This window comes from Antechinus flavipes, chromosome 1, assembly GCF_016432865.1.
Source record: "Antechinus flavipes isolate AdamAnt ecotype Samford, QLD, Australia chromosome 1, AdamAnt_v2, whole genome shotgun sequence".
NCBI lineage: Eukaryota > Metazoa > Chordata > Mammalia > Dasyuromorphia > Dasyuridae > Antechinus > Antechinus flavipes.
Window position 1 is genome coordinate 395,314,422 of NC_067398.1, and position 27,165 is coordinate 395,341,586.

Here is a 27,165-nt window from a genome sequence, read left to right on the forward strand (position 1 = left end):
TTTTTGTTTGTTTGTTTGCTTGTTTTTTAATCCCTTCTGTCTAGCATGATGCTTTATACAGAATAAGTTTTTAATAAATATTTGTTGAATTGACCTGCACTGAATTGTTGGTTCTACATGTAAGATTGCTAGATGGGAAAGCAGGGGAAATATGGAATTGTCTGTCACTTAAAGTAGAATTTCTTCCCCATTCCTATATTGTGACAGGGAAGGGCATCACTAAAAATTTATGGTAAGGATAGTAGAAGAGTGACTTTGGAAACATTAGATTTCATTCTAACAGTAAAGAGAAATAAAATGATGAACTCTATGAACATTCAATCTTACATAGACTATTTCAATGATAATTTACTTCTTTGACCATTTTTAAGTATTATGATGAATATCACAGCTCTTTAAGATTTAGTAAGGGGTAGTAATAAAAGAGTAATAGTAAAAGAAATGATGTTATAGATAGGACTTTGGACTTGGAGTCAGAAAAATCTATATTCAAATTTGGCTTGAGACAATAGCTATATGATTCTAGTTTAGTCACTTAACTTGTTGCTTCACTCATCTGTAAAATAGAACATTAGACTCAATGGCCTATAAGGCACATCCAACTTTCAGTATATGATTCATGTATATAATAATTGATTTCAATAGTTTCCATTAAATTAACTTAAATACTTCTTAATATTTTGGGGAAATAAATTGTAAGCAGAATTTTAAATTCTATATGGAATATACTATTTATTCAGCAGCTTTATTTCCACTTCTTAAATATGTATAAGATAGGAAAAAAATTTTTTTCTTCCTTTTTTATAGGTCAACAGTGAAAATGCCATTCCATTTTTCTGCTTAGCAGTAAAGTGTTAGATATTGAAATAAACAGATATGGTATTGTTTTTTAGGAAGAACTAACTAGTAATATTTGCTCTTTTAAACCAATAATTGATCTCTTCCAGGGCACCAAATTAGTCCATTTTAGATCTAAATTTTGAAAAAAATTTCCCTCATGTGGTCTATTTATTTGAAAATATCAGTGGGTTCTGTCAAAGACAATCTTTTTATTAAAATTATTACACTTCTGAAAAGACAAAAAGAGTCAAGTATAAAATTAGGCATTACACTTTAAAAATTCAAATAAAATATTCTAAGGAAATTTATGCAACAGAATTTGAGTTTCAAATAACAATTAAAATATGAATGCATAATATTTGGCAATCTTTTTAAAATGTTTTTTTTTCTTTCTCTTTGAATGATGGCAAATGGAACTATTATTTCATTGCTTAAGAATGGGAAAAAATTTCCTAACAAAACAGATTTGTAATTCTTCAGTAAGTAAACTTAATATATTTTTAAGCTGTTAATTAAATGACTTGTCAAAAGTCTCATATATTAATATTATATAACTTGACTGCACTTTGGGAGTTTAACAATGGCCTACATTCCACTACACTATACTATTACTACAAAGCTAAAGTTCATAAATTGTATCAACCAATCTCAACTTAATCCATAAACTTTATTCAATTAAAATGTTTTTCCCAAAGTGTGTTATTCAATGTGTTATTGCTTACCTGAGGCCAATTCTGCTGTGAATATGTATACCTTTCACTGACTACAATTTGGTTTTAAGGCTACTAACAGCTTAAATGATGGGGCATTTTAATATCTGTCTTTTGTATGATTCATTGACCACTAATTTCTGCAATTCATGCTCATGTATTTCACCCCCTTCATTAAGCTAAATTTGACTTGTAATCAACTTAAGCTCTTTACTGCCAGGCTTGAGTGGATTCTAAATCTGACCAGAGAAGTACTCTCTGGTGTGAGACAATTTTAAGCTCACTACACTAACTTTGATTAACCTTCATGGAATCTCTTTGGTTGAGTGTATTGATTTTAAGGTTTTTCTTCTTGACCTTTAAAAGTCTCTATAGTATGTTTCTCTTGTATCATGAAGATTTAGATTTAACTGGAACTCCATGTTGATGCCTTTGATCATAGCCCTTGGTTATATATTTTCACAGCTTGTGTGAAATTACAGAAAGGGATACAGCTTTTGAAATACCAATCTATGTGTCTCTTTTTCGTATACACTTGATGTATCTGTATCAGCATGGGACTATTATTTTATTAATATGTCAAATTTTTAGTGGAAACCTTTGACTTAGCTCTCTTTATTCAGAAGCAAGTTTATTTATATGGAATAACTTTTAAAGTATTTTTCCCATTGATATAACTTTAGAGAAAGTTTCAGAAATAAAACCTTATTTTGTTGTATTCATCTCCAGATAATTTTCTAATTCATGGTTGGCATTTAGCAGTCATTGCTGACTGAGCGACCTTGATCATAATATTGTAACAATTTAAGTATGTGGATGAGTAACCAGTGACATGAGAGAAACAAATGTCTTTTCACTAAAATATTCTTTGTGATAAACAGAACAAAGAAAAATAAACATTGTGATTCTGTATATATCATCCTGAGCAATGTGTTTAAAAATACTTCAATTTTAAAAGAATATCATTTCTAATCAAATCTTTCAAGTTTCGTATGATTTAAGTTTGGCCTTGACCTACAATTTAGAAATCTAATGCATAAAACAACATAAATGAGTGTACACAAGTCAACACACATGTAAAAAATAAAATACTTAAATTCTGTCCAGGTATTCATATTTGAAGGAAAAAACAAACAACTTCAATTTTATCAGTCATTTTTTTCCCCATCTGTCAAATGAGGAGATTGGAAGAAATAATTGCCAACATATCTTCCAGCTTAAAAATTCAATGCCTTGGTAATCCTACTATTTAAAAAATTGTTAGATTAAAATGTATCAGTTTTTCTTTACAAAATAGAGAACACATAGGCATTAAATAGGTTTATATGAGAACTTTTTTTTTACTTTTTATTTAAAAATAAAAAATGAAGCACTAAAAATTTCAGAAAATTTTGTTGGTGTATAGAATCAGTCCTGAAAAACTAAGTTCTCCATTTCTTCCCTCAACTATATAAATACTTAAAATCTCCATTACGTTTTGCCTACTAAAGCAATAATAAAGTTTTAAATCTATAGGACTCATTTTCATAAATTCACTTTAATACAACCTTGTAAGAGTGTGAAATTTTGAAAGAACAAAAGTCTGGTGAGAATTTAGGAATCAGTAAGACATCCCAAAATTAGGGAACTGTAGATCTTTATGCTTCCAGAAGCATAGCAATAATTATCTTGTGCACAAGAAGGGTAAGAGTAAAAGTAATTATCTCCTCTAGTGGCCTGAATATTCTCATGTCATTGTTACTAATTTTGAGCATCAGAGAAAATAAAAACTTTTGCTAACCATCTGTGTTATTTGCTAAAGATTACAGCAGCTTATATTTAAGCCAATAAAATATACATGAAGAGGTGGTCACAGAATCTTCCATATTGCCAACTTATCATACAGTTCCTCCATTTAAAATCCCTCCCATATTTCATTGTAGCATGCAGGTCACTTTCTTTGGAGCACAAGTTTTAAGCAGATTCTAAGTATCTGAAAAGCCTTTTAAATAAAGGATCACGTATATTTGGGTATGTGTAGGACTTGGCCACTAGTACAAAAGAAGTTTATGTGTATGTATGTATATATACATATATATATATATATATTTGGGTAGCAACACATTAAGCTATGTACTAAAAGATGGAGAGTTTGAGGGAGACAATATCTAGTCTAACAAAATAATAGATTCTTAAAGTGAAGTTAATTTGGAAAGTATGGAATTACATGCAAATCAGTTCTGTAGTTTGGACTTTTCTATGGTTTGAGACCAAACCTTATTTTACTTGGAAGCTTAGGATGTAGGAGCTTTGACATTGTTTTGTTCTTTTTTAAAATTTTTTTTTCTGAGTGTGTGTTTTGATCTTTCTTGTCACCATAGTAACTTTCTATGATAAAATTTTTTTCTGCTTGTTTGCTCATTTCCCCAACCTATTACTTGGCTTTTAATTCTTTGTGAAAGTAGAACTCTGTTTCCAGGGTGGAGAGTATAATGGCCCAAGGGTTGGAGGTTTTGTGCAACTGTTTTTAAGAGATCTTTTCAAGGACCTGACCAAAAGCACTGAATTTTCTGCCTTGGAACTGAAAAGAAGACCCCTGCTCCACTGTGGCTATATGTTCTAGTGTTCTAAAGCCACAGAGACCTTCCTTAATGGTAGTAAAGAGATGCCCTGTGGGACATAATTTCTGTTCCAATCCCTTATTTTCACTGTGTGTGTGTGTGTGTGTGTGTGTGTGTGTGCGTGTGCGTGTGTGTGTGTTTCAAGTGTGTTTCTTGAAAAAAATATATCGTTGGATTCAGATCTCTAATCCATTCTGCTATTTACTTCTGTGGGTGAATTCATCCCACAGAATAAATGTTCTGTTCATAGTTATGTTTACTAACTATTAATTTCCCTTGTGTTCATTTTTCTCTTTCCTTTTATCCTGCCCTTTCTCTAAATTATGTCTTGATTCTGATCTCTCTTCTTTCATCTGCTCATTCTTTTATGATATCCTCTTTTTTATTCCCTTCTTCTTCTACTTCCATATTGAATAATATAGATTTCTATCACCAATTTAGTCTAGAAGCTGTTCTTCATGTCCTCTTTCATGTGAAATAATTTCTACCCTTTCTTCCTCTCTCTTCCCCCTTTTTCCAGGGCAAAGTCTCTTTTTCTGTCTGTTATCCAAACTTAATTTACTCTTTCTTTTATCCCCTTTCTATGTAGAATCTCTCTAACTATCCTAATAATAATAATAAATTTCTTTAAAAACACATGTATCATCTTCCAATATAGAAAGGCAAATAGTTTAACCTTATTGGTTTTGTATGATTTCTCTTTCATAGTTACCTTTTTCTGTTTCTCTTGAGTCTTATATTTGAAAGTTAAATTTCTAATTTATCTCCCATCTTTTCATCAAAAGACCTCTATTTCATTAAATAGCTTTTTTTTTCTTCTGGAAGGATTACACTCAATTATGCTGGAAAGGTTATTCTTCATTGTAATGGTCACTCTTTTTGCCTTTTGGAATATCATATTTTAAATGTTCTTCTTTAACCTTGTAGTGGTTAAATCTTTTGTGATCCTGACTGTGGCTCTAGGTTATTTGAAAGTTTTCTTTTTCGTTGCCTGAATTATTTTCTCTTTGACCTGATAGCTCTGGAATTTGATTATAATATTCCTGGCAGTTTATGTTTTGGGGCTCCTTTTCATTTCTATTTATCCTCCAGATTTAGTATATTAGGGCAGTTTTCCTGAAATTTTCTTGAAATATGATGTTTAGGCTCTTTCTTTGATCATGGCTTTCAGATAATTCAATAATTATTAAATAATCTTAATCTAATTTTAGGTGATTTTTTTATTCCAATGAGATATTTCTCATTCTCTCCCTCCCCCATTTTTTTACTCTTGATTTTGTTTTATGGTTTCTTGATGCTTCATGGTGTCACTAATTTCCACTTGCCCGATTTTAATTTTCTAGGAATTATTTTCTTTAGTGAGCTTTTGTACCTCTTTCCATTAGACCAATTTTGTTTTTTAAGATTTTGTTTTCAACATCATTTTTGTGCTTTTTTTTAACCAAGCTGTTAATTGCTCTTTTATAATTTTCTTCTTTTTCTTCCATTGCTTTACTTAGTTTTTTCTTTACCACTCTTACTTGATGTTTTAAAAATATTTTTAGAGTTTACAGGAATTCTTATCAGGCTTGTGTCTAATTCACTTTTTTTTCCTCTTTAAGGTCTTGCTTATAGCTCACAAAACAACTTGTTTTATGAGTTTATGTCATTGGTAGATTTTTATTTTCAGGTTCTTTTCTTTTTTTTTTTAAATTACCTTATTTCTTGATTTGGAATTTTGTTAATGTTGTGCTCTGTTCTTTGGTACTGAACTTGGTACTGAAAAATATTGAACTTTCTCACCCTGCTGTTTTTACAGGTAGTTCTGGGGGTCAGTGCTTCCCAGATAGTGAGACCTGGGGATTAGTCTAATCACTGTTTTCTCTGGTCCACACTCTGATCCTTACTCAGGAAGGGCTCATTATTTTGTGATTACAATAGATAATACTCTTGAGGGCACCTACTCCTTTGGGACTGAAGCACTAAACTTCCTCAGAGTTCCTGATCCTAAAGGGCCAGAAATGATACTGTGCCTTCAACTTCTACTTCCTCTGGACTGAAAGTTCTCTTTTTTGCCCTTGAATTATAACCCAAATCTGGCTACAGGAATTGGTGTAGACAAATAGCATTTGGTCATCAAATGTTAGAACAATATAATCTCTTTCTTAACAGCTGACAATTCCCTCTTATTGTCTCCGTCTTGAGAACTCTTGAAGCTTCTGTTGCTTCTATCACTGCCACTTAATTCCACCATTAGTATTTTTACCTACCAGTTCTAGCCTCCTCCTCCATATCATAAATCTCTCTTTCTCTCTTTCTGACATCCTAAGCTGTTTTAGACTGGAAGAAGGTCTCACTCTGATTTTTTATTGGCTCTGAAACTAAAGAACTGAGGCATTATTTTAAAGTTGTTTGAAGAGGAATGTTAGGATAGTTTGGCTGAATGTTTCTTTACTTTACCATTTTGGCTCTACCCCCAGAAGTAAGAAACGATTTTGCTCCTTTTTTGAAAATAAATTATTTTCATCCAAAAATAGTTAGAAAGTTTCTTTGTTTCTGGGTCATGTAAGTATTTATTTCAACCCATATTTTGGTGATGGTTGGGGAAAGGAGTCCAAAAAATGTGGTTTAATTGGTAGAGGGGATTTCCAATGGGGAAACTTTTTCTACCAGGGAAGCTAGGAAATTTATCCAACTTTTAGTGTCAGAAGAGTTGTCTAAATCTGTAATTAGATGATTTTTTCTGGGTCACACAGAATTTTTCCAAAGCAGAATTTGAATCAATATCTTCCTGACTCTACTACATCAAAAGACATCTCTTAAACCATGCAATTTTTTTAAGTTATAAAATTATATTATGGTAGAAAATAGTTAATTTTTATAAAGTAGGTTACTTCATTTTCAACACGCCATATTAACTAAAGATACATAATCCTCAACTAGAGATAAAAAAAATGAGTCAGGTTGTTCTAGCATATTTCTTTAAATAATAAATTAACAGCCCTGAAAGCCACATAAGTTTTTATAAAGTCAAGAATAACAGTATTTCAAGCTAAGAAGAATTTTATTAATATTGGGACTTACATCCTGCAATTGAGAAAAATCAGGCCTAGGCAGGTTACAAGATGTGTACAAGGTAATATCCTCAATTTGAGGCATAATTAGCCCTAGAATCTAGTTTCTTTGTTTTATTAGAGTGTATTTCTCAGAACAATGCCTCCCTAATTACATTACTTACTAATTAAAAAAACAAAACCACACAACTCTTAAACAACTCAGAACTTGAACATCCAGGGCTTAATTATATTATCAATATTCTTTACCCAGAACACTTATAATGGTGAATGGTAGAATACATAGAGTAGTGGACATAGAGTCAGGAAAATCTGAATTCAAATTCTGCCTCAGATACTTATTAGCTTTGTAAAACTGGAAACAGGTTACTAAACTCTCTTAGTCTGTTTCCTCATCTATAAAAAGGGAATAATAAGGGTTTCTACCTCAAAAGATTGTGAGAATCACACATATACATTTATAATTATATATTTTTGAAATTCTTAATGATGCTATATAAATGCTGAAAATAATTGGGTTTCTGGTATAAAAATTAAATTCATTTTACAGTTTTCAATAAAAAAGTTGTTGATATAGCCAAATGTTGGGAGAGGATCCATTTTAATAATACTAAAATAATGATTTCAAGAATGTTAAAAAAAAACTTTACATAATATAAAAACAATAACCCAATAACATCAAAAGAACTAAATGTTCTCAACTATTTTGTAATATGGAAATATCTGGAAATTAAAGTAATGGCACTTTTATTTAGGCCTTGAAAGTCATAAGGAAATTCACTTTTCCTGTGCTATACTACTGTGCTACAGTTCTGCAGATTACTGCAACATTACTATAACAATAGAATGATATTTCATTAGTGTACTTTTAACCTAGTCTGAGTTCAGAAAGAAAAATAGTTAAAATCCGGTATTTTATAATTATCCAATAAGCAGTATTGTATAGTGGAAAGAGATTTCGAATCAAAGGATCCAGATTCAAATGCTGGCTTTCAATGACTATGAACACAACATGTTAATTTTCAGAGCCTCAATTTCCTCACATCTAAAATGAAAGAGGCATCTTTCATCTTTGATCTTCTAAGCTTTCTTCCATATCTAAATTTATTTTTTTTATCTTGAATAGAAACAAAAATGAAACATCAGTTTAATTTGAATTATGGCATACAAGTCAGTTGCAGTGATTTTTCATTCTCTCCTCTCTGTTTCCCTCCCTTCTTTCTCCCTCTCTTTCTCTCTCCCTTTCTCTCCTTGTTTCCTTATCTCTCATCTCTCTCTCTGTGTCTCTCTTTGTAATCATTTGTGTATACATAGATATTTGTATGTATAAATACATACATAAATATATACATATATGTATAAATTTAATTGAAATGATGCATTTTTCAACCACCTCTAAAGAACTGAAAAAAACAAAAGTCATCATTCATCCTCCCTAAATATCTCAGGATATCAGAGTCAGCATTCCTCCTTCAGTAAAGACAGGAATTAGAATAAATGGATCCAAATATCTTCTGAAATAAATTATATTTATTTTCTCTTAAAAAGATATAGGTTGCTTGTAAGAATAAATTAATCAATAACTATATTTAAAATTATTTTTGGAAAAGTTTCAGTGTTTACATATATAATCAAACAGAAAGAAAAGCAGTATATTCATATGGATTCTACTGACCACAAAGGACAGGCTGCACTCTTCCTTTGACAGAAATATTCTTAGCTTCATTATAATATTTTATGAATATAATTGTGGAAGTCAATAAGCAATTAGAAGACATCCTAAAGTGCTCTTAAGTTTGCTCTTTTCCCCTTGATGCAAAGCTCTCAGGTACAAATGTGCAAAACAATCAACTTGGCCCTACCACTAGTCTCACAGTGAGAAAAGTTCTGATATATGACTGCTAAGCTCACATGCCCAGACCCCGACTCACTGAGGTTTAATAATCACCATACATTGTTTCACCTTACAATCTTCTAGCCTGAGCAGTGAGATTTATAGAAAGAAAGTACTTCATTTAAAAAAAAATGGTTTTAAGTGTAACTGGAGCATTTGAAAAGCCAACAAATACAGGATTTTTTTTTTAAATGGGCTCTCCTATGAATAGTTAGAGATGAGGATTAACTGAATCCCAGACTGTTATAGCCAGACACAGGAATAACTGTCTGTATATTCAGTGTTAGAAACTGATAACATTACTATAATATCTTTGCCAAGGTGAAGGAGAAGAAATCTAATCACATATCCCAGAAACAAAATCTCATTGGGTCAGGTGTAATATCTGACAAAGCACCTCATAACACTTTCTCTCCTGAAGAACTCCCCAAGGCTAACTGGGATGTGTAATTTTTACTCCAGCCTGAGAACAGATCACATAGAAGCACAGAAATATTGCTCAACCTTACAAACCCAGGAATGTAAGTATTATATGATTAACTGAAGAGATCAATGTGGAAAAGTTCCAAGTTCCATTCTTGTTTAACTTTTTCACCTCAGAGAATTCTAAACACAGACTCTCTGCCATGCATTTTCTTTGGTGAATGGCACCACAGAAAGGCAAATATTTTGAAAGACCAGCAGTCTTTAAATTTGCTCAATATATTCTGTGAATTTGATCAGGAAGAGGGACAACTGACCCTTTGAAAAGTGTTTAAAGTGCTTTTAGAAGGAGGATTTAATTTGTGGGTTTAGAGCACTACAGGAAATAGAGTTCTGCCATGATGAAGGAAAAACAAAACCATGAGCTGTCTTTTATTCATTAAGAATTGGCACCCATATGTGCTAACATAAAGGACCATAGATTTTGACAAACCTCAGAAAGATGAATTTTATTCTTTACTTGGAAATTTAGTATGTGTCTCAATACATGAAAAATTCCTCCCATTTTCCCATTCTTTAATGTGCTGACTTAAAGTAAGTTTACTGAATTTTCTGTTAGCACAGAAATGAGAACTGTCTATAAACATTTCATCCCATATGCTGATATTTAGTTAATGAAGGCATATTATTCTTTCAAAATTATTTTTTAAACAAGAGAAAAATGTATGATTCAAATGGCATTTGAGGGTTTTTGCACATGCAATGGGCTTTTCTGGAAAGATGGGGATGGGGAGGGAGCTACTCACCACATTACAGCCTGGGCAGTCAGGCCCATTCTCACAGGTCCTGCGGCGGGCTTGGATCCCACCCCCACACTGGGCAGTGCAACGTTCCCATGGACCCCAGCCTGTCCAAAACATGTGTGGGGGGCACAGCAAATGTTCATTACAGTATCTGTGACAGGGGAAACCAAGAAAAAAGGGAAACTGTTTAAATGCATCAGAAGGCCGCCAACCTCTTCTTTGTCCATCACTGGGCCAGATGTTTAACACATGGACATGCTCTACGTGTAGGAGCTTTTTAATCTTTGAAGTGGTTGCATGTTGAACGAGGCAGATGTAGCATTGGTCATGCTGTGTACAGACAGACAAGGTGATGCACAGTAGACAATGAAGAAAATGCTGAACTCACAATGCAGGATTGATCTTCCTATGCAGCCAAGTAAAAGGAAAAAACAAACAACCTTCAAATACAGATACCTGAACATGGGGAATATCAAGAAAATGACTCTGTAGGGAATTTACTTTCTGAGTACACATATTTTTTAAGTAGAAGAAGAATAGGAATAGAAATCTAGTCAAAACTCATTTAGAAAACACCTCTTATCCTGTGTTCAAATCACTGGCTTCTTCATTTCACCTATTATAATAATCTATAATAGCATACTCCTTTAAGCATACTCCATATTTTAGCACTATATTTTTAACTTCCTTCAATGTACTAATATATTTTGATTATATTACCTTTAACCTATGTTACCTTTAATCTAATTTAGATTTCTCACAAGGATGTCAAACTAAATCTGAAAGACACATATATCTAAGAAAAGCTCTACTCTAGGGCTAAAATTTCTCTTTTAATTATCTGAATACAATGATAAGCTAAGCTTTCAGAAATTTTTTCTCTCAAGATGATCATGCTGATGCTGATGGTGGTGATGAGGATGATGAAAACTGACTTTTATTAGAATTTATGTCCTTGCACGTGTCTCAAAACAACCTTTTAAAATAGCACTTTTAAATCTCATTATCTTGATTTTGCAAATGGGGAAAAGGAGGTTCAGAGAAGGAAGGAAGTGACTTGTTCTTGGCCACACAGCCAATAAGTATAAGAAATAGGATTTGAAATCAGATGTTTCTGATGCCATGTTGAGCACACTAACCACATTAGATGTTGTTCCCTACTATTATTTTATTCAATGTCTGATGGAGCCTCTGAGTTTCCCCCTATTTGAAACCATTACTTTTTCTCAAAATTTCACTATTAAGCCTGCAATTTGCATCTTTCAAAATCCACTTATCAATGTTTACAGACATAAAATATGGTCTTTTGTAATTTATTGATCATAGTTTGAAAGCTGTTTTGTATAAAACTGGAGGCAGTATAACACTGTAGAAAGATCTCTGGATCTGGTACCTTAAGACCTGCTTTGAAAAGCTGGCTCTGCTAAGAAATATATGACTTTGAATAGCATTGTCTTTCCTAAGCGTAGGATTTCTGAAGTGTAAAATGAAGGGTCTACATCTAGCATCCTCTGAATTTCTAGGTGGCTTAAAAATGATATGATTTGAAATAGAATCAGATATTCCTAGAATGTTGAAGGAATTATTTAATTCTTACAGTGTACCTGTGAAGAATAGGCTAGTCTATTATGCAATACACAGAAGAGAAGATCTTTTTTTCTCTTTCCTTTGCTAATTCCCAGTCAAAAACATAGACATCAATTTTTATCTGGTCATAGAGCAGGAATTCAGATCTCTGTCATCATCACTGATTCATTCAGCCCATCCATTTTAGAAGTGCTAATAGAGACTTTAGATACTATTTAGTTTATGTTCTTATTTTATGAATAAATTGAGACTCAAAAAAACACAATCCAAGATCAATAGTCAGTTAATAGAAGAGATGAGTTTTAAAATGAGAATTTCCCATTAGGCAATTGTTCTTTCTATTATATCAATGTCTAATAACACATGATATTGTAGCAAGGATTACATGGAAGAACTACACTATAAAATAATGAATGTGAAGAAGTTAGAAAAACTTGAAAGGATTCATATAAACCGATTTAGAGTGATTTAAGCAGAAACATGGAAACCCTTTCTATTATTATGCAAGTAATGTAAAGGAAATTAATGCTGGAAAAACTAAAGAACTCTGATTAGTGTTGTGACCTACTAACAATGAATTTAGGGGATTCATATCTCTTGCCTCTCATCAAAGAGAAGGTGAACAATGGGTATAATAAAATGGGATAGAACAATGGGTATGTTTTTAGATGTGACCAATGTGTTGATTTATTTGATTCAGCTGAGCTTATTTGTTTCACAGGAAGTTTTTATAGAACAGGGGAAGGAGGCAAGAAATAATGTGATGTACACACATATTAATAATATATATATTTTATCTGTCTACCTATAGATGGATAAAACATATACACACTCATATATATTTTATATGAAATCCCCCAAATTTTATGGGTATGTTGATATATGTGTATCTATGGGTTTTGTATATGAATGTATATGCACGCAAGTATAACACTAAAATCCCTAATTAAAAGACAACGAAATTATCCAACTCTGTTTCTGGCTGATATTGAAATTATCAAGTTTATGAAACACATCGATATATGTCCAGTTCAAAGTTATTAAAACTTGAAAGTTGATTAAGACTTTCAACATACAAATGAAGGAACTTTTATTTTTAAGAGATGAAAAATAAGATTGAGTTTGAGGTTAGAGTTAAGATAAAAAAAATGGCACTTTCATGTCTAGAATGTCAGACAGTTCCTTTCTGATCAATTCAGTAAGGCTACACAGAGGAGAAAGGAATTCAGGAAGTACTAAAATTGTGTAAAACAAAAGATTTCATATGTGAGGAGACAGGATGGTTGTGTGTGGTTTTTCTAGGTAGAGCTGCTCTGGGAAAGAGTGAAAGGAATTGGAAGACTGAACTGAAAAAAACAGAACTATTCCAGAAAAAGAGCAGCAGAGGTCTAAGGCAATCAAAAATAAAAACAACAAAAGAACTAAAATATTCTGGAAAAGATTTTAAAATTATAGTAAGTAGCTCTTGGACTTGTTCCAAAAGATACAAAGCATGAACTTCTTCAAGATGCTTTTTCTACATAGGAAGTCTTCTAGTTTCACATTGGATTGAACATATATGCTTTATGCACTGATAACTATCTCAACCAGATGGTCTAAGAAATAGTTAGCCTGAAGTCATGATTGGTCTCTTTTTGTTCTTCTATTCCCCACTTTGTTTCTAAATTATATTAAGTAGGAAGTCACTGTGAAGTTTAGGGACATCCCTGAAGAAGATACAGCAAAGGGAACTTGAGCTAAAAATGATATGAACAGCTTGAGAAGATTAGCATTTAAATCAGACAACCCCATGAAGAGGAGATTGTAAGAGCCCAAATGAGAAGTGAATACACCAGGGTAATAAAGACAAAAAAAAGATAGATTCATAGGTGGTACAGAAGATATAGCACAGGACCTGGAGTCAGGAAGATTTGAGTTCAAATCCGTATTTGCCTTAGTTCCTAATCTATAAAATTAGGACTCACTGGAGAAATAAATAGGCAGTATTTTTTGCCAAGAAAACTCCATGGAAAAAATCCAAGGGGTCACATAGAGTAAAACATGACTGAATGACAAAAACAGATCAAATTAATTTTTTTTGTTTCAAAAAGAAGATTTTGTGTGTGGAATCAAAGTTCAAAAATAAGTTAACATGTTCTCCAAGTTGCATAGCATGAGGTATTAGGTAGTAGATAGTATCAAGCGGTACTATGATAACAAAGATGGGCATAAGGGGAAAAATAATCAGTTTTTGTCATACACAAATTATATTGATACTAGAAAATTCAATAGAAAATGAAGATTATCAGGAAGACTACTAGAATACAGGAATCTTAAAAGTTCATCATAGAACCTAACTTTAAATCCTGACTCTTTTATTTAATACCAAAAACCTTGAAAAAGTTGATTTTAGCCTTTTTCACTCAGTTCTATCATCTGCAAAAAAAAAAAAAAAAAAAAAAAAAAGGAGGGGGAGGATGTAAGAGAGGAGTTAAGTTGAAATCCAAATCCTGTTCAGCACTAGATGTGTGGTCCTATGATTGAATAGAAGAGAAAGCATTGGGGCCACAGAATTTCCAATATCTTAGAATGTAATCAAAAAATTAGGAACCAAGAATGTATGCTTAAAAGTCTATTAATAGAGATGTAATGGATTTTTGGACTCAAATAGTTTTTGCTGTATCAGATTTTATTTTCAAAATGATATTATATCATATCCCTGTAAGTAAGCAGGGGCAAAAAACTAGGGCTTTCAAAATATAAAAAGTTGAGACATTGTAGAAACATAATCACAAATTTCACTTCCAAAAAAATGCCATGAAGAGAAGAAAATCTCTCCACCAAATGCCTACATAATCTGCTTAACTTTTAATAAAATAAAATCGTTGCTAGAACTGAGTTTGCATTTTCTCTGAAGGGAAAATAAATTATGGTACACAAGAGCTGCCTTACATTTGCCTACCCCAGCCAAGCTCTGAAAACACCAGGTATGTTTTCATAGTTAAAGATCTATGGCAGGAGTGAACCCGTGAATGGCACTGGAGCCCAGATTTTTCAGGCAAGTTTTATTAAGGCCTCTATTTTGGCAGCATTTCAAGAAATCGGTAACTATTTTCTCCCCTTTGCTCTTGCTCCCTTTTAATTTCTTGTTTCTCATTCCTTAGAGTGTCTATTCCAATAGTAATTCTGCAAAACAAGCATTGTAAGGATCTGTGAAAGTGCTGACCTCTGAACTCATCCTGTCTCCAGCAAGCAAGGTCAGAAGAGAAAAAGAAAATCATTGGACTAGCCCTTTGACCTTCTCTGTCTTATGTCTTCTTTCACATAGCCAAAAAGGAATTACCACCCTGGGAGAAACTGATGACACACTGAGTTTCCAATGCAAAAATACCTTTAAAAGCACCCAAACTTAGACAGTTCTATCATGGGAAACATTTCTCTCTGATCCTCTGACAACTAATACATGCTTTTTAAAAAAGTCTCTTCATGTTTTCAAATAGGTAGTGAGTCTTTAGAATATATTCTTAGACATTTAGATTATTAATTTTGGAAATTCTGACTATTTTGGGATGAAATCACTTATTTTCCATTCATTATATGACTGATAAATCAAGAAGGGTCAAGAAAGCATTAATTTGCATGTCCCATGTATTGAAAGCACATATATAATCTTTTAAAATATTCTATGATATGTCAAAATGAACATTTTATTTGGTCTTTATAAACTTTTCTCATTGAGCATTTAGAAAGCAAGCAGAAGCCCACTATTTTTCTACAAAGCTTATGTATTTTCTCTTCACTCAGAGACAAAAATTATTTTGCTAAATCATAGATTTTGTCCATGTCATCTTCCTACTCAATGAATACACACACACACATACATATATATATATACATATATGTATGTATGTATTATATATAAAATTAAATTTAAAAATCCTCTGGTGTTTAAAGTTTTTTTTAACAGTATTTTTCCAGTGTTTTTATATTTTACTTCAATCTACCTAGTCTATGATCTAAACTGATCTATATTTTTATTGTATGACACTAAATCTTTGTATTCACTGCTGTCTCAGGCCTTGAAGAACATTTTTCCCCCAGACCTTCATCACTTGGCTGCTCCAATCCTCAAGTCTCAGTTCAAATTCCTCCTTCTGTAGGAAGCTTATCCCATTACTCCTAGCTGCTAATAGATTCCCTTTTGAGATTTATTTCCTCCTATTAGTGGGGGTGTGTGTGTGTGTATATATATATATATATATATATATATATATATATATATATATATATATATATATATATATATGTATGTATTCTATGTAACTAATTGTTTATGTTCCTCCCTTCCTCATTTGAATATAAGTTCCTTGAGTTAGGAACTATTTTTGCCTTTCTTTGCATGTCCTAGAACTTAGCATTTTATAAGGAAAATACTAAGCACTTGTTAATTGCTTTCTGACTGACTGTCCACCCTGTAAGTACTTGATTGTACTTTCAAAAGGAAGACTTCGCTCCTTGTCTACACTCCCACCCCCACCAATATATATTGTAATCCACCTTAAATCTATTTAATATTAAACTGAGTAAGAGGTGGCTATGTAACACACTGAATAGAGTGCCAGTCCTAGAGTTAGGAAAACCTGAATACAAATCCAGCCTTAGATACTTGGTAGCTATATGAGCCTGGGCAAGTCACTTAACCCCTTTTACCTCCGTTTCCTCATATGAAAAATGAATTGGAGAAGAAAACAACAAACTATTCATGTGTCTTTGTCAAGAAAACTCCAATGAGGTCAGGAAAAATTGTACCTGACTGAAATGACTGATAAATAACAATAGATTGTATACACTCTTTGACCCAGAGATGCAATTGCTCAGTCCATGCAAGAAAATCAAAGAAAAGTCTCATGTCCAATAAACATTTATAGCTATATTTTCTCTGTGTGTAATAACAAGAGTGAAATAAGGTGGGTGCCTTTCAATTGCAGAATGATTAGACAAATTACAGTATAGGAATATTATCATAACATAAGAAAATAATTATGAAGAATTCAAAGAAATATGGACAATCTTATGTGAGTTAATGCCAAAGACAATTGCAGAGATACACATATTACATAGCTATTTATCCATCTATCAGAAAGGCAAAGACTAAAACAAATAATGATAATAAATTAACTAAAAATAAGAGGAAACTGAGTGCCATATAAGTAAAGAAACCAATTATATTCATGGCCTAGATGGAAATGCCCCTTTTCCTTTCAGTGAAGACTTGGGGAGGCTATGAGTGTGGAATATACATAATTTCATATGGGACGTTGATGTGTTGATTGGTTTTGTTTTGTTTTCTTTGATTTTTAAAAAAGGTTTTGCCATAAGAGATTTTGAAAATGACAGATTCATGAATAAGTCACGTGTGTGTGTGTGTGTGTGTGTGTGTGTGTGTGTGTGTGTGTATGTATAATTTGTTTGTTTCCTTTGTTAAAAAAGTCTAATGGGTGAAGGAATGTGCTACTATGCCTGGAAAGTGCCCTAGGTTAAGGGAAAAAACTCTGGTTCCCTTCATTTGTAACATTTTACCAATGCACAATGGACAAATAACTTAATCTCTGTATGTCTCCATTTTCTATTTTGCAAATAAGGTGGTTATATTCGATAATTTTCAATATCATGAGAGTCTATGAGTTTCTTGTTCAATAACCTTTGTTAGCCTAATCAATTTTGTGATGTTGACAAAGTTATTTCCTTTTATCACTCATTATATAAAGGATTTCAATCTGTCAGGCCTCACTTTGTTAAAGGTAAGGCAAATTAACATGCTTACAGGTCCACATTGCTCCAATTACAATAGACATCCAAATGCATTAGCAGTTACCCTGAGAGGACTAATTGACCTCATTTGGGTAAGCAGGTTTCTTATTAAGAAAGCCATCTCTATTTACAACAGCATTACAGATAAGCTTAAAAAACTGCATGATGCGAAAAGTGAAAACTACTACTAGTCCTTAAGATTATCAGATCAAAGAGAAATATATTTCTTTTTTGATACCTTATTTAAATTTTAGTAATTTATTCAAATAGATTCTTCCTTCTCCTTGCTTACTATTTGGTAACTACTATTACATATTTTTCATTGAAAAAACTCATGGAATACTTATCGTGTTATTTTGGGGCAGAAATAACTTTAACCAAAACAGAAGAGATATTTCAAAGTATACACATGATTAGACAGATTTTCATTGCATCCATAAAAGTGCCTTTTAATGTTAATGAACATTTCAAAAGATAATTTGGAATACAGATGACATGATGGTTCATTATATTATGTGGCATTCATCAATATACCACACAGCATTTTTTTCTTCTTTATTTCAAAAGAAAGTTCTTCAAATAATAATCTCTACATTATTCTTGATAAAAGGATGGTGCAAATTTAGTCACTCACAAGTTTTTGGAATGCATAGTGTTTAGAAATACACAAAATGATTTTGTAAATAGTTTAGCTCTCTAAATACATTCCTTTAGTTCTCTTGGGAATAGAGAGATGGGCCATGACATCTTTGCACCTTGATTTACCTTCTCAATTTTCTCCATTCCTAGAATTGGGTATCTCTTTACTAACAACATCTCACTTTGTATGGCAAAAGCCACAGAGGTAAATGGTGCATTTACAGACAGATCTAGAAGCTGATATTTCCAATCCCCAAAATCATAATTTAAATTATGACTAAAATCATTTAGTAGCCTTTGTCATCTCATTACCCTTTCTGACTGCCCCTTTCACAGATGACTTGTCAAGCAGAGCTGAATTTTCCTGAAATCTTTCAGGGGCATTGCTCTTTGCTATTCATCTTGTTAACAATGCTCATTTATTCCTAAAATTTCCATATTCTTCCTGTTAATGTGAAACACAAACTAGATTTTCTCCTGAACACAAAGAATGCAAACTCTGTAACAAAAGGAAATTTAAAAAATAAAAGTAATCATGCTTTCTTACTTTGCTCTGAAATCTTTCCCTAATGCTAATCTTGACTCTTTCTGTCTCTGTCTGTCTGTCTGTCTCTCTGTGTATTTATGTCTCTCTCTTCTGTGTCTGTCTGTTTAATACTGATATTCATTCATTCATACTTCATGTCTAGTCTCTTAGCCTGGAAATGTTAATAAAAAAGTTATTTCAGTTACCTTAGCACAAGGTAAAGATAGTTTTTTCCTAAGATGAACCATACTAAACAATTTTCCCAGAATTTTATAATTTTAAATATTAGGAACAAGCAACCTTAAATAGAATATCCCTCTTTCCATTCAATATTTGATAGTCCAAAGACAGCATCATTTGGGGATACTACTTTATAATAATAAACAATAACATTAATATATCATTCAACTTTTTTTAAAAAGAGGAATATATCCTTTATGTCAGTGGGAAATTTTGTAAACAATTAAGGGTGAGTTAGTTTTTTCTACAAAGAAAGCATTTGTAATCTGTGAAATAACAAAAAAAAAAATTATTCACCTTATAGATTAATTACATAGATTATTTCACCTTATGGACATAATTGCATATGTATTTTGTCAACACTATGGTTCTCACAGAAGTGATTTATTTTAACTTTATTCACAAACTGTATTTTAATAATTTCTTTGTCTGAGCCAGTTTTACTAGGAAGAAATATGCTTGTCTTGTGGAACAATCTTTTAAAATAACTTAAAAGGTTTAATCATTTATAAGAAGAATGTAATTGATTTGTTGGAAGCTTTATCCTTTAACCATAAACAACCATACCTTAGAAACACAGTATGTATAGCAAAGATAGACATATGAAAGTAGAACCTAATGTCTAACTTTATATAAAACAATAAACTATGAAAGAAAAGATTTGAACCACAGTACAGGCTCAACTGGCTAAAAGATTAAAACGCACATTAAAATTTTCTGCCAATTTCAATTATTATGCACCACCACCATGCTGCTGAAATGGTTTATGTTTTTATACTATAAACAAAGCCTTAGAAATATCCCATATGTTCTACAGCTGCTTATGTTTATTTAAATAGAAAAAAAAAACTTCTACTGAGTTTACCAATAAGATTGAGCTGTGTGACCTTTTTTATGCCTTATTCTGGATTGTGGGTGTTGAGTCAGAAAAAAAAAATTACATTTCAAATAAACAAAAATCAATTTTTTTAATGAAATCAATTTTCCAAGTCTCCTGGGAACAAAAACAAGAAGAATGATTTCAATACAATTGACTGCTTCTGAATCAGCTGGTTGGTAAATCAGCTCAGTAAAGATTTCTAACATTCACTCCATTTTCCCAATACAGTTACACATCCAATGTCAGTAAAAACTGAAGGATATCAAAAAAAGAGGAGGATCCAACTTGAACTTAAGGAGACACTACAGCTAGGTGTAAAATACAACTGTAACTAAAATTGAGGGATAACTACATCACACTGGCATGACATCAAGCATGAGAGATGGAAGTTCTGAAGAGAAGAAGGATCCACATACCTTTCCTCACGGTTCTGTCCCACACACACTCGGCCTCCATGGCGAGGGGTAGGATTGCTGCAGGAACGCTGACGGACTTGGAAACCAATGCCACAAGTTGTACTACAGGGCGACCAAGAAGTCCACGGAGTCCAGCCTCCATTTCTATTGGGAAAGAAAATAATACATAGCAGTTTTAGAAAAGTGGCACCAAATATAACCCTATTGATCAAAAATTAAAATAAATATCTACTTATAAATATTTAATTGTGTATGTGGGGGGTTAAATATGCAGTCACAAGGATAATGTGGATGGTACAGGCAGTGAAATATGCCTTCCAAACTATCCTCTCTCAATCAGTTATTTTACCTTCAACATCGGAAATTCTGTTGATAAAATATACATACTTTAAAAGTTATAAACATTTTAATAGTGATCTTCATTCAGATAACACTAAGATATTCATTTACCAAATCTGAGGATTGAATACAGGATATTGATATTTCATTTTAAAAGGATACAGATTTCTGTATATGGATTCCTATATCATTATGTTTTTATTCTGTTATTTAAGAATTGTCTACTCAATCATCAGCATGGTACAGGAGAAAGAACAACAAATTGGATCTAGTTTGGAACCAAGCTCTGTCATTTTCTACTTATGTGATCTTGGACAAGTTGCTTAAACTTATCAGACTTTTACAACCTTCATATGGAGGGAAAAGGGGGCTCTAAGTTTCTTTCTAAATTTAAACCTATCAACTTTTTTGATATATGCATATACATACAAATATAAAAGACATATATAGATATCTAATTAGATGTAGAGGGAATTCCTGAAAAGAGAACTTCTGTCAGGCAGTTGGGAAACATGAAATGGGCACTATGAAATAAAGTGATATTCCTATAGCCAAAAAGGTAGTATATGTCAGAGACAGGAATGAAAACCAGATTGGTCTGGCAGACATCAGAACTCTATCCATTCTATTATACTGTTTCTTCAAATCCATTTCTGAATAACAAAACGATATATATATATACACTCATGTTCTATAAATATCTTTGATAACATGAAATAGAATAAAAAATTTCTAATTCAAATGTTAGCCATCTGAGCTAACAATTGTGCTACTATACTTAAAATTAATAAAAGTATAAAAGGAATGATCACAAAAAATGGGATGAACTGTGACTTTTGAGTCACAAAGATCTGGATTTGAGCCAGCTTTGTAAGTTTCTAGCTATGTGACCTTCAATATATCTCAGTTACTCTGGATTTCCAGATAATCATTTAGCCTGACTAAAGTTTTTTACAACTGTGAAAAAAGAGAAAATAATACTTATAAACATCATATAGTTGTTGTGTAGATCAAAATAGATGATGTACATTTAAAATATTGCAAATAAATGTATAATTTCAGATTATAAATGATGTTTATTATTGTATATTAAATATTTCTAAAAAGATGAAGTATCATTCATATATGGATACAGATAGATATATTTAATTACAGACAGGATGTAAATATTATAATTAATTAAATATCCATGTTATATATACATATTCTATACACATATTCCATAACCTTATAAGATAAGCCAGTGTACATTGACTACAAAAATTTTCTTTATAACAATCCTGTGATATATATATATATATATATATATATCATATATGTGTATGATATGATGATAAATATTATTTCTTTTATATTATATTCCTGATATATATTATTTTCTTTCCTACATATATATAAATATATAAAATATATTTATTACAATATTCAAAACAAAAAAGCATAAAGACCTCTGATCATAGATTGCTTTTATGGAGATAGACCTCAAATCCTGAGGACACTAAAGGTAAAACATTTCCAGATGAAACCTCAAAGGGTGATATGAATTGATATTCAACTCAAAAGGCTCTCTTGGAAGAATTCAAAAAGGATCTTAAAAGATAATTATAAGAAAAATGGGAAAAGGAAATGAGAATTTTGTAAGAGAGTTTGGAAATGTGTAAAGGGCTAAAACTCTGAATAGGTGCACTGGAATTGGACAACTGAGCACTTAAGGCTAATTACCTATTGGACAATACTCTATTAGCATATGCTTGGAAAATGGCCCTTCTCACTATTCTGTGCTGGCTTGATCTGTTGGTGTATACAGATAATTGTAGGAGGGATTAGGGGGTGGAGTAAGACAAACCAGAGTCACTTTGGAGAAGGACAATGAGGAGAGAGGAGGTTAGTGGCAAGCTTCATGGAGGTTGTCTCTCTCCTTTATTTTTCCCCCTAAAGACCAAGGACTTTTGCTAATTCTGACTCTGGCTGATCCTGAAGTCAATAGGGAGCTAACCTGGACGTCACAGAAAAGGAAACAGAAATTATCTCAAGAAAATTCCTTTAAAAAGACAGATTTGGGGGCAGCTAGGTGGTATAGTAGATAGAGCATCAACCCTGAAATCAGGAGGACTTGAGTTTAAATCTGACCTCAGACACTTAATACTTCCTAGCTGTGTGACCCTGAGCAAGTCACTTAACCCTAATTGTCTTAGCAAAAAAAAAAAAAAAGACAGATTTGATGAAATGGGGGAAAAGAAAGAATATAATTCTATAAAAATAGATTTGGTGAAAGGAAAAAAGAAAACAATTCCTTGAAAAACAGAATTGGTGAAAGGGAAAAAGAGAACAACTCTCTAAAACATAGGGTTGGTGAAACAAAAAAAAAATCCAATGAACAAAACAACTCATTTTAAAAATTGCCCAAATGTGAAAGGAGGTAAAAAACCTCACTGAAGAAAATAATTCACTAGAAGTCGGAAAAACAATTGACCTAGAAAACAGATCTAGAAGAGACAATCTAAAAATTATTGGACCACCTGAAAACCACGATAAAAAAAAGAGAGACTAGGCAATATCTTTCAAGAAATCATTAAGGAAAACTGCCCTGGTCCTAAAACCAGACGGTAAAATACCCATTGAAAAAAATTACTGGTTGCCTCCTAAAAAAAGACCCCAAAATGAAAACTCCAAGAAATATCATAGCTAAATTTCAGAATTATCAGATTGAGAAGAAACTATTTCAAGCAGTCAGAAAGAGACAGTTCACAAATTGAGGAACCACAGTTAGGATTATTTAGGACCCAGCAGCTTCCACTTTAAAACATTAAAGGGCCTGGATATGATATTCTGAAGGGCAAAGGAGCTTGGAGTGAAGACATGAATCAACTATCCATCAAAATTAAGCATTATCTTTCAGGGGAAAGATGGACATTGAATGAAATAGAGGAGTGCCGTTTATTTTTGGTGAAAAGACCAGAGGTGAGCAAAAAATCTGATCTTCAAATACAGAGCTCAAGACAACCACAAAGAGATTTAAAATGGGAAAGAGAAAAAAAAAAACTATGTTTTTTCAAAAGCTAAAATGTTTATATCCATATATGGGAAGATGATACATTTTAACTCGAGAACTTTATCTTTGTTAGGGGTGTACTCATAGGATGTAGGTAAAATTTAACTTTATTGTGATGATATAAAAAAGAAACTAGAAGTAGAAAAGGGATTGTACTGAAACAAGAGAAAAGGGAAGGTAAAAAGGGGAAAATTACATCACATGAAGAGGCAAAAAAGACCTATCACCATTGAAGGAAAGAAAGGGGAATGATGAACATTGTGTGAACCTTAATCTCATTGGATTTGGTTCAAAGAGAGAATATTGGATATATTTAGTTTTATTGAAAAAGATATTTCACTCTATAGAGAAGTAGAGCGGAAGGAGAAAAAAAAGGAGGAAGCTAATAGAAGGAAGAACAGAAGTAGACAGGGAAACTGATAAGAAAGAGGAAGGGGTTGTAAAAAACTAGGGCTCACTGAGGGAGGTGGTGGTCAGAAATAAAACATTGGGGAGGAAGGAAAGTGGGAAAGGGAAGAGAAAAGTATAACTTGGGGAAAATAAGATGGTGAGAAATACATAATTAGTAATTGTAATTGGGAATATGAATAAGATGAACTCTCCCCTAAAACAAAAGGAGATAACAGACTGTATTAAAAACCAGAATCCTACAATATGTTTACAAGAAACACATTTAAAACAGAGTGATACATATAGAGTAAAGGCAAAAGGCTGGAGCAGTATCTTCAGTAACTTCAGCTGAAGTAAAAAAGCAGGTGTAACTATCTTGATCTCATATCAAACAAAAGCAAAAATAGATCTAATTAAAAGATATAAGGAAGGAAACTATTTTGATTATAGGCACCATAGATACTGAAGTAATATCAATACTAAACATATATGCATCAAGTGATATAGACTCCTAATTTCTAGAGAAGTTAAGAGAGCTGCAAGAAGAATTAGACAGCAAAACGATAATAGTGGGAGAACTCAATCTTGCTCTCTCAGAACTAGATAAAACAAACACAGAAGAAATAAGAAAGAAGTTAAGGAGGTAAATAGAATCCTAGAAAAGTTGGGTATAATAAACCTTTGGAGAAATTTTACTTACAAAAAGTAAACACTTAAAGAACAATAAATCCCAAATACTATGCAAGCTAATTGGAAAAATGGGGAAAGAATAAATCCTATCAAATTCTATTTATGACACAGACATGGTGCTGATGCCTAAACCAGGCAGGATCAAAATACAGAACGAAAATTATAGACCAATTTACCTAATGAATACTAATGCAAAAATCTTGAATAAAATATTAGCAAAGAGATTCCAGCAAGTTATCCGGATAATACACCATGACCAACAAGGATTTACTCCAGGAATGCAGGGCGAGTTCAATATTAGGAAAACTATTAGCATAATTCACTATATCAATAACCAATGTAATAGAAATCATATGAATATCTCAATAGATTCAGAAAATTTTTTTTAACAAAATCTAAGACTCATTCCTATTAAAAACACTAGAGAGCATAAGAATAAATGGAGTTTTCCTTAAAATGATCAGTACCACCTACTTAAAACCAGCAATAAACATCCTATGTAATGGGGATAAACTAGAACCATTCCCAATAAGATAAGGGGTGAAACAATGTAAACCATTACTGTTAGATATTGAATTAAAAAGGAAGGCTTTAACAATAAGAGAAGAAAAATAATTAAAGGAATTAAAGTTGGTAATGAAGAAACAAAATTATCACTTTTTGCAGATGATATGATGGTATGCTTAGAGAATCACAGAAAATCAACTGACACTTCTTAGAAACAATTCACAACCACAGCAAAATTGCAGAATACAATATAAATCTACATAAATCATCAGCATTTCTATATGTTACCCACAAAGAACAAAATAATATAAAATTTTTGGGAGTCTGCTGCTAAGACAAAGTCAGGAACTATATGAACACAATTACAGAACACTTTCCACAAAAATAAAATCAGATCTAAACACCTGGAAGAATATCAAAAGCTCATGGGTAGGCTGAGCTAATATACCAAAAATGACAATTCTACCTAAATTAATCTAATTACTCTGTGCCATATCAATAAAACTGCCAAGAAATTACAGAAATAGAAAATGCAATAATAAAGTTCTTCTGGAAGAACAAAAGGTCAAGAATTTCAAAGAAATTCATGAAAAATAATGCAAATGAAGGTGGCCTACCTGCACTAGACCTAAAACTATATTATAAAGCATCAGTCATCAAAACCATTTGATACTGGCTAAGAAATAGTAGATGAGTAGAATGGGTTAGATTTACAAGCTACAATACTCAATGACAATAGTAATTTAGTGTTTGATAAATCCAAAGACTCCAGTTTCTGAGATAAGAACTCACTATTTGGCAAAAATTGCCGGGGAAAATTGGATAATAGGTATTGACCAAGTAACATCTTAAACCAAGATAAGGTCAAAATGGGTTCATGATTTAGATATAAAGAGTGCTACTAAAAGCAAATTAAAAGAACAAATTATAGACTACATTTCAGATCTGTGAAGAAGGTAGGAATTTGTGGTCAAATAAGAACTAAAGTACATCATGCAATGCAAAATGGATAATTTTGATTATATTAAGTTAAAGGGTTTTTGTACAACTTTTGTACAAACAAAAACAACGCAGAAAGGGAACAACAATGTCTCTACTGGGTCTGTATCCCAAAGAGAATATAAAAAAGAAAAAGAACCCACATGTGTAAAAATGTTTGTGGTAGCCCTCTACAATTTGTAGTGACAAGAAACTGGAAATTGAGAGGATGCCCATCAATTGGAGAATCCCTGAATAAGTAATCATATTAGAATGTTATGGAATATTACTGTTCTATATAAAAATGATGTCAGAGATGCCTGGAAATACTTACATGAAATGATGCTAAGTGAAGTTCACAGAATCAGAAGAACACTGTACAACAGCAATATTATTTAATGATCAACCCTAATTGGACTTGGCTCTCTTCAACAAAGAGGTGATTCAGGCCAATCCCATTAGATTTGTGATGGAGAGAGCCATTTGCATCCAGAGAGAGAACTATAGGGACTGAATGTGGATCACAACATAGTATTTTCACCCTTTTTATTGTTGCTTGCTTGCTTTTTGTTTTCTTTCTCATTTTTTTTTCCTTTTTGATCTGATTTTTCTTGTGAAGTATGATAATTGTAGAAATATGTATAGAAGAATTGCAAGTGTTTAACATATATTGGATTACTTGCTATCTAAGTGAAGGGGTCAGGGGAATGCAGGGAAAAATGTGAATCACAAGGTTTTGCAAAGGTGAATATTGAAAATATATATTTTGAAAATAAAAATTAAAAAACAAACATTATGAAGCCAAAAA

The 27,165-nt window shown here is 32.1% G+C and overlaps 1 protein-coding gene across 2 annotated transcripts in view; it reads right to left on the minus strand.

Moving 5' to 3' along the window:
* SEMA5A (semaphorin 5A) overlaps nucleotides 1–27,165 on the minus strand; it is a 548,675-nt gene that overhangs the window by 83,693 nt on the left and 437,817 nt on the right. Inside the window, exons 14-16 of one of the 2 annotated variants that reach the window (XM_051969839.1) lie at nucleotides 20,402–20,545; nucleotides 10,712–10,729; nucleotides 10,327–10,474 (exon numbers count right to left, since the gene is read on the minus strand). In XM_051969839.1, the coding sequence (XP_051825799.1) occupies nucleotides 10,327–10,474; nucleotides 10,712–10,729; nucleotides 20,402–20,545 (310 nt within the window). The remainder of the gene's footprint in view (nucleotides 1–10,326; nucleotides 10,475–10,711; nucleotides 10,730–20,401; nucleotides 20,546–27,165) is intronic. The other variant, XM_051969840.1, reaches the window with a different exon arrangement.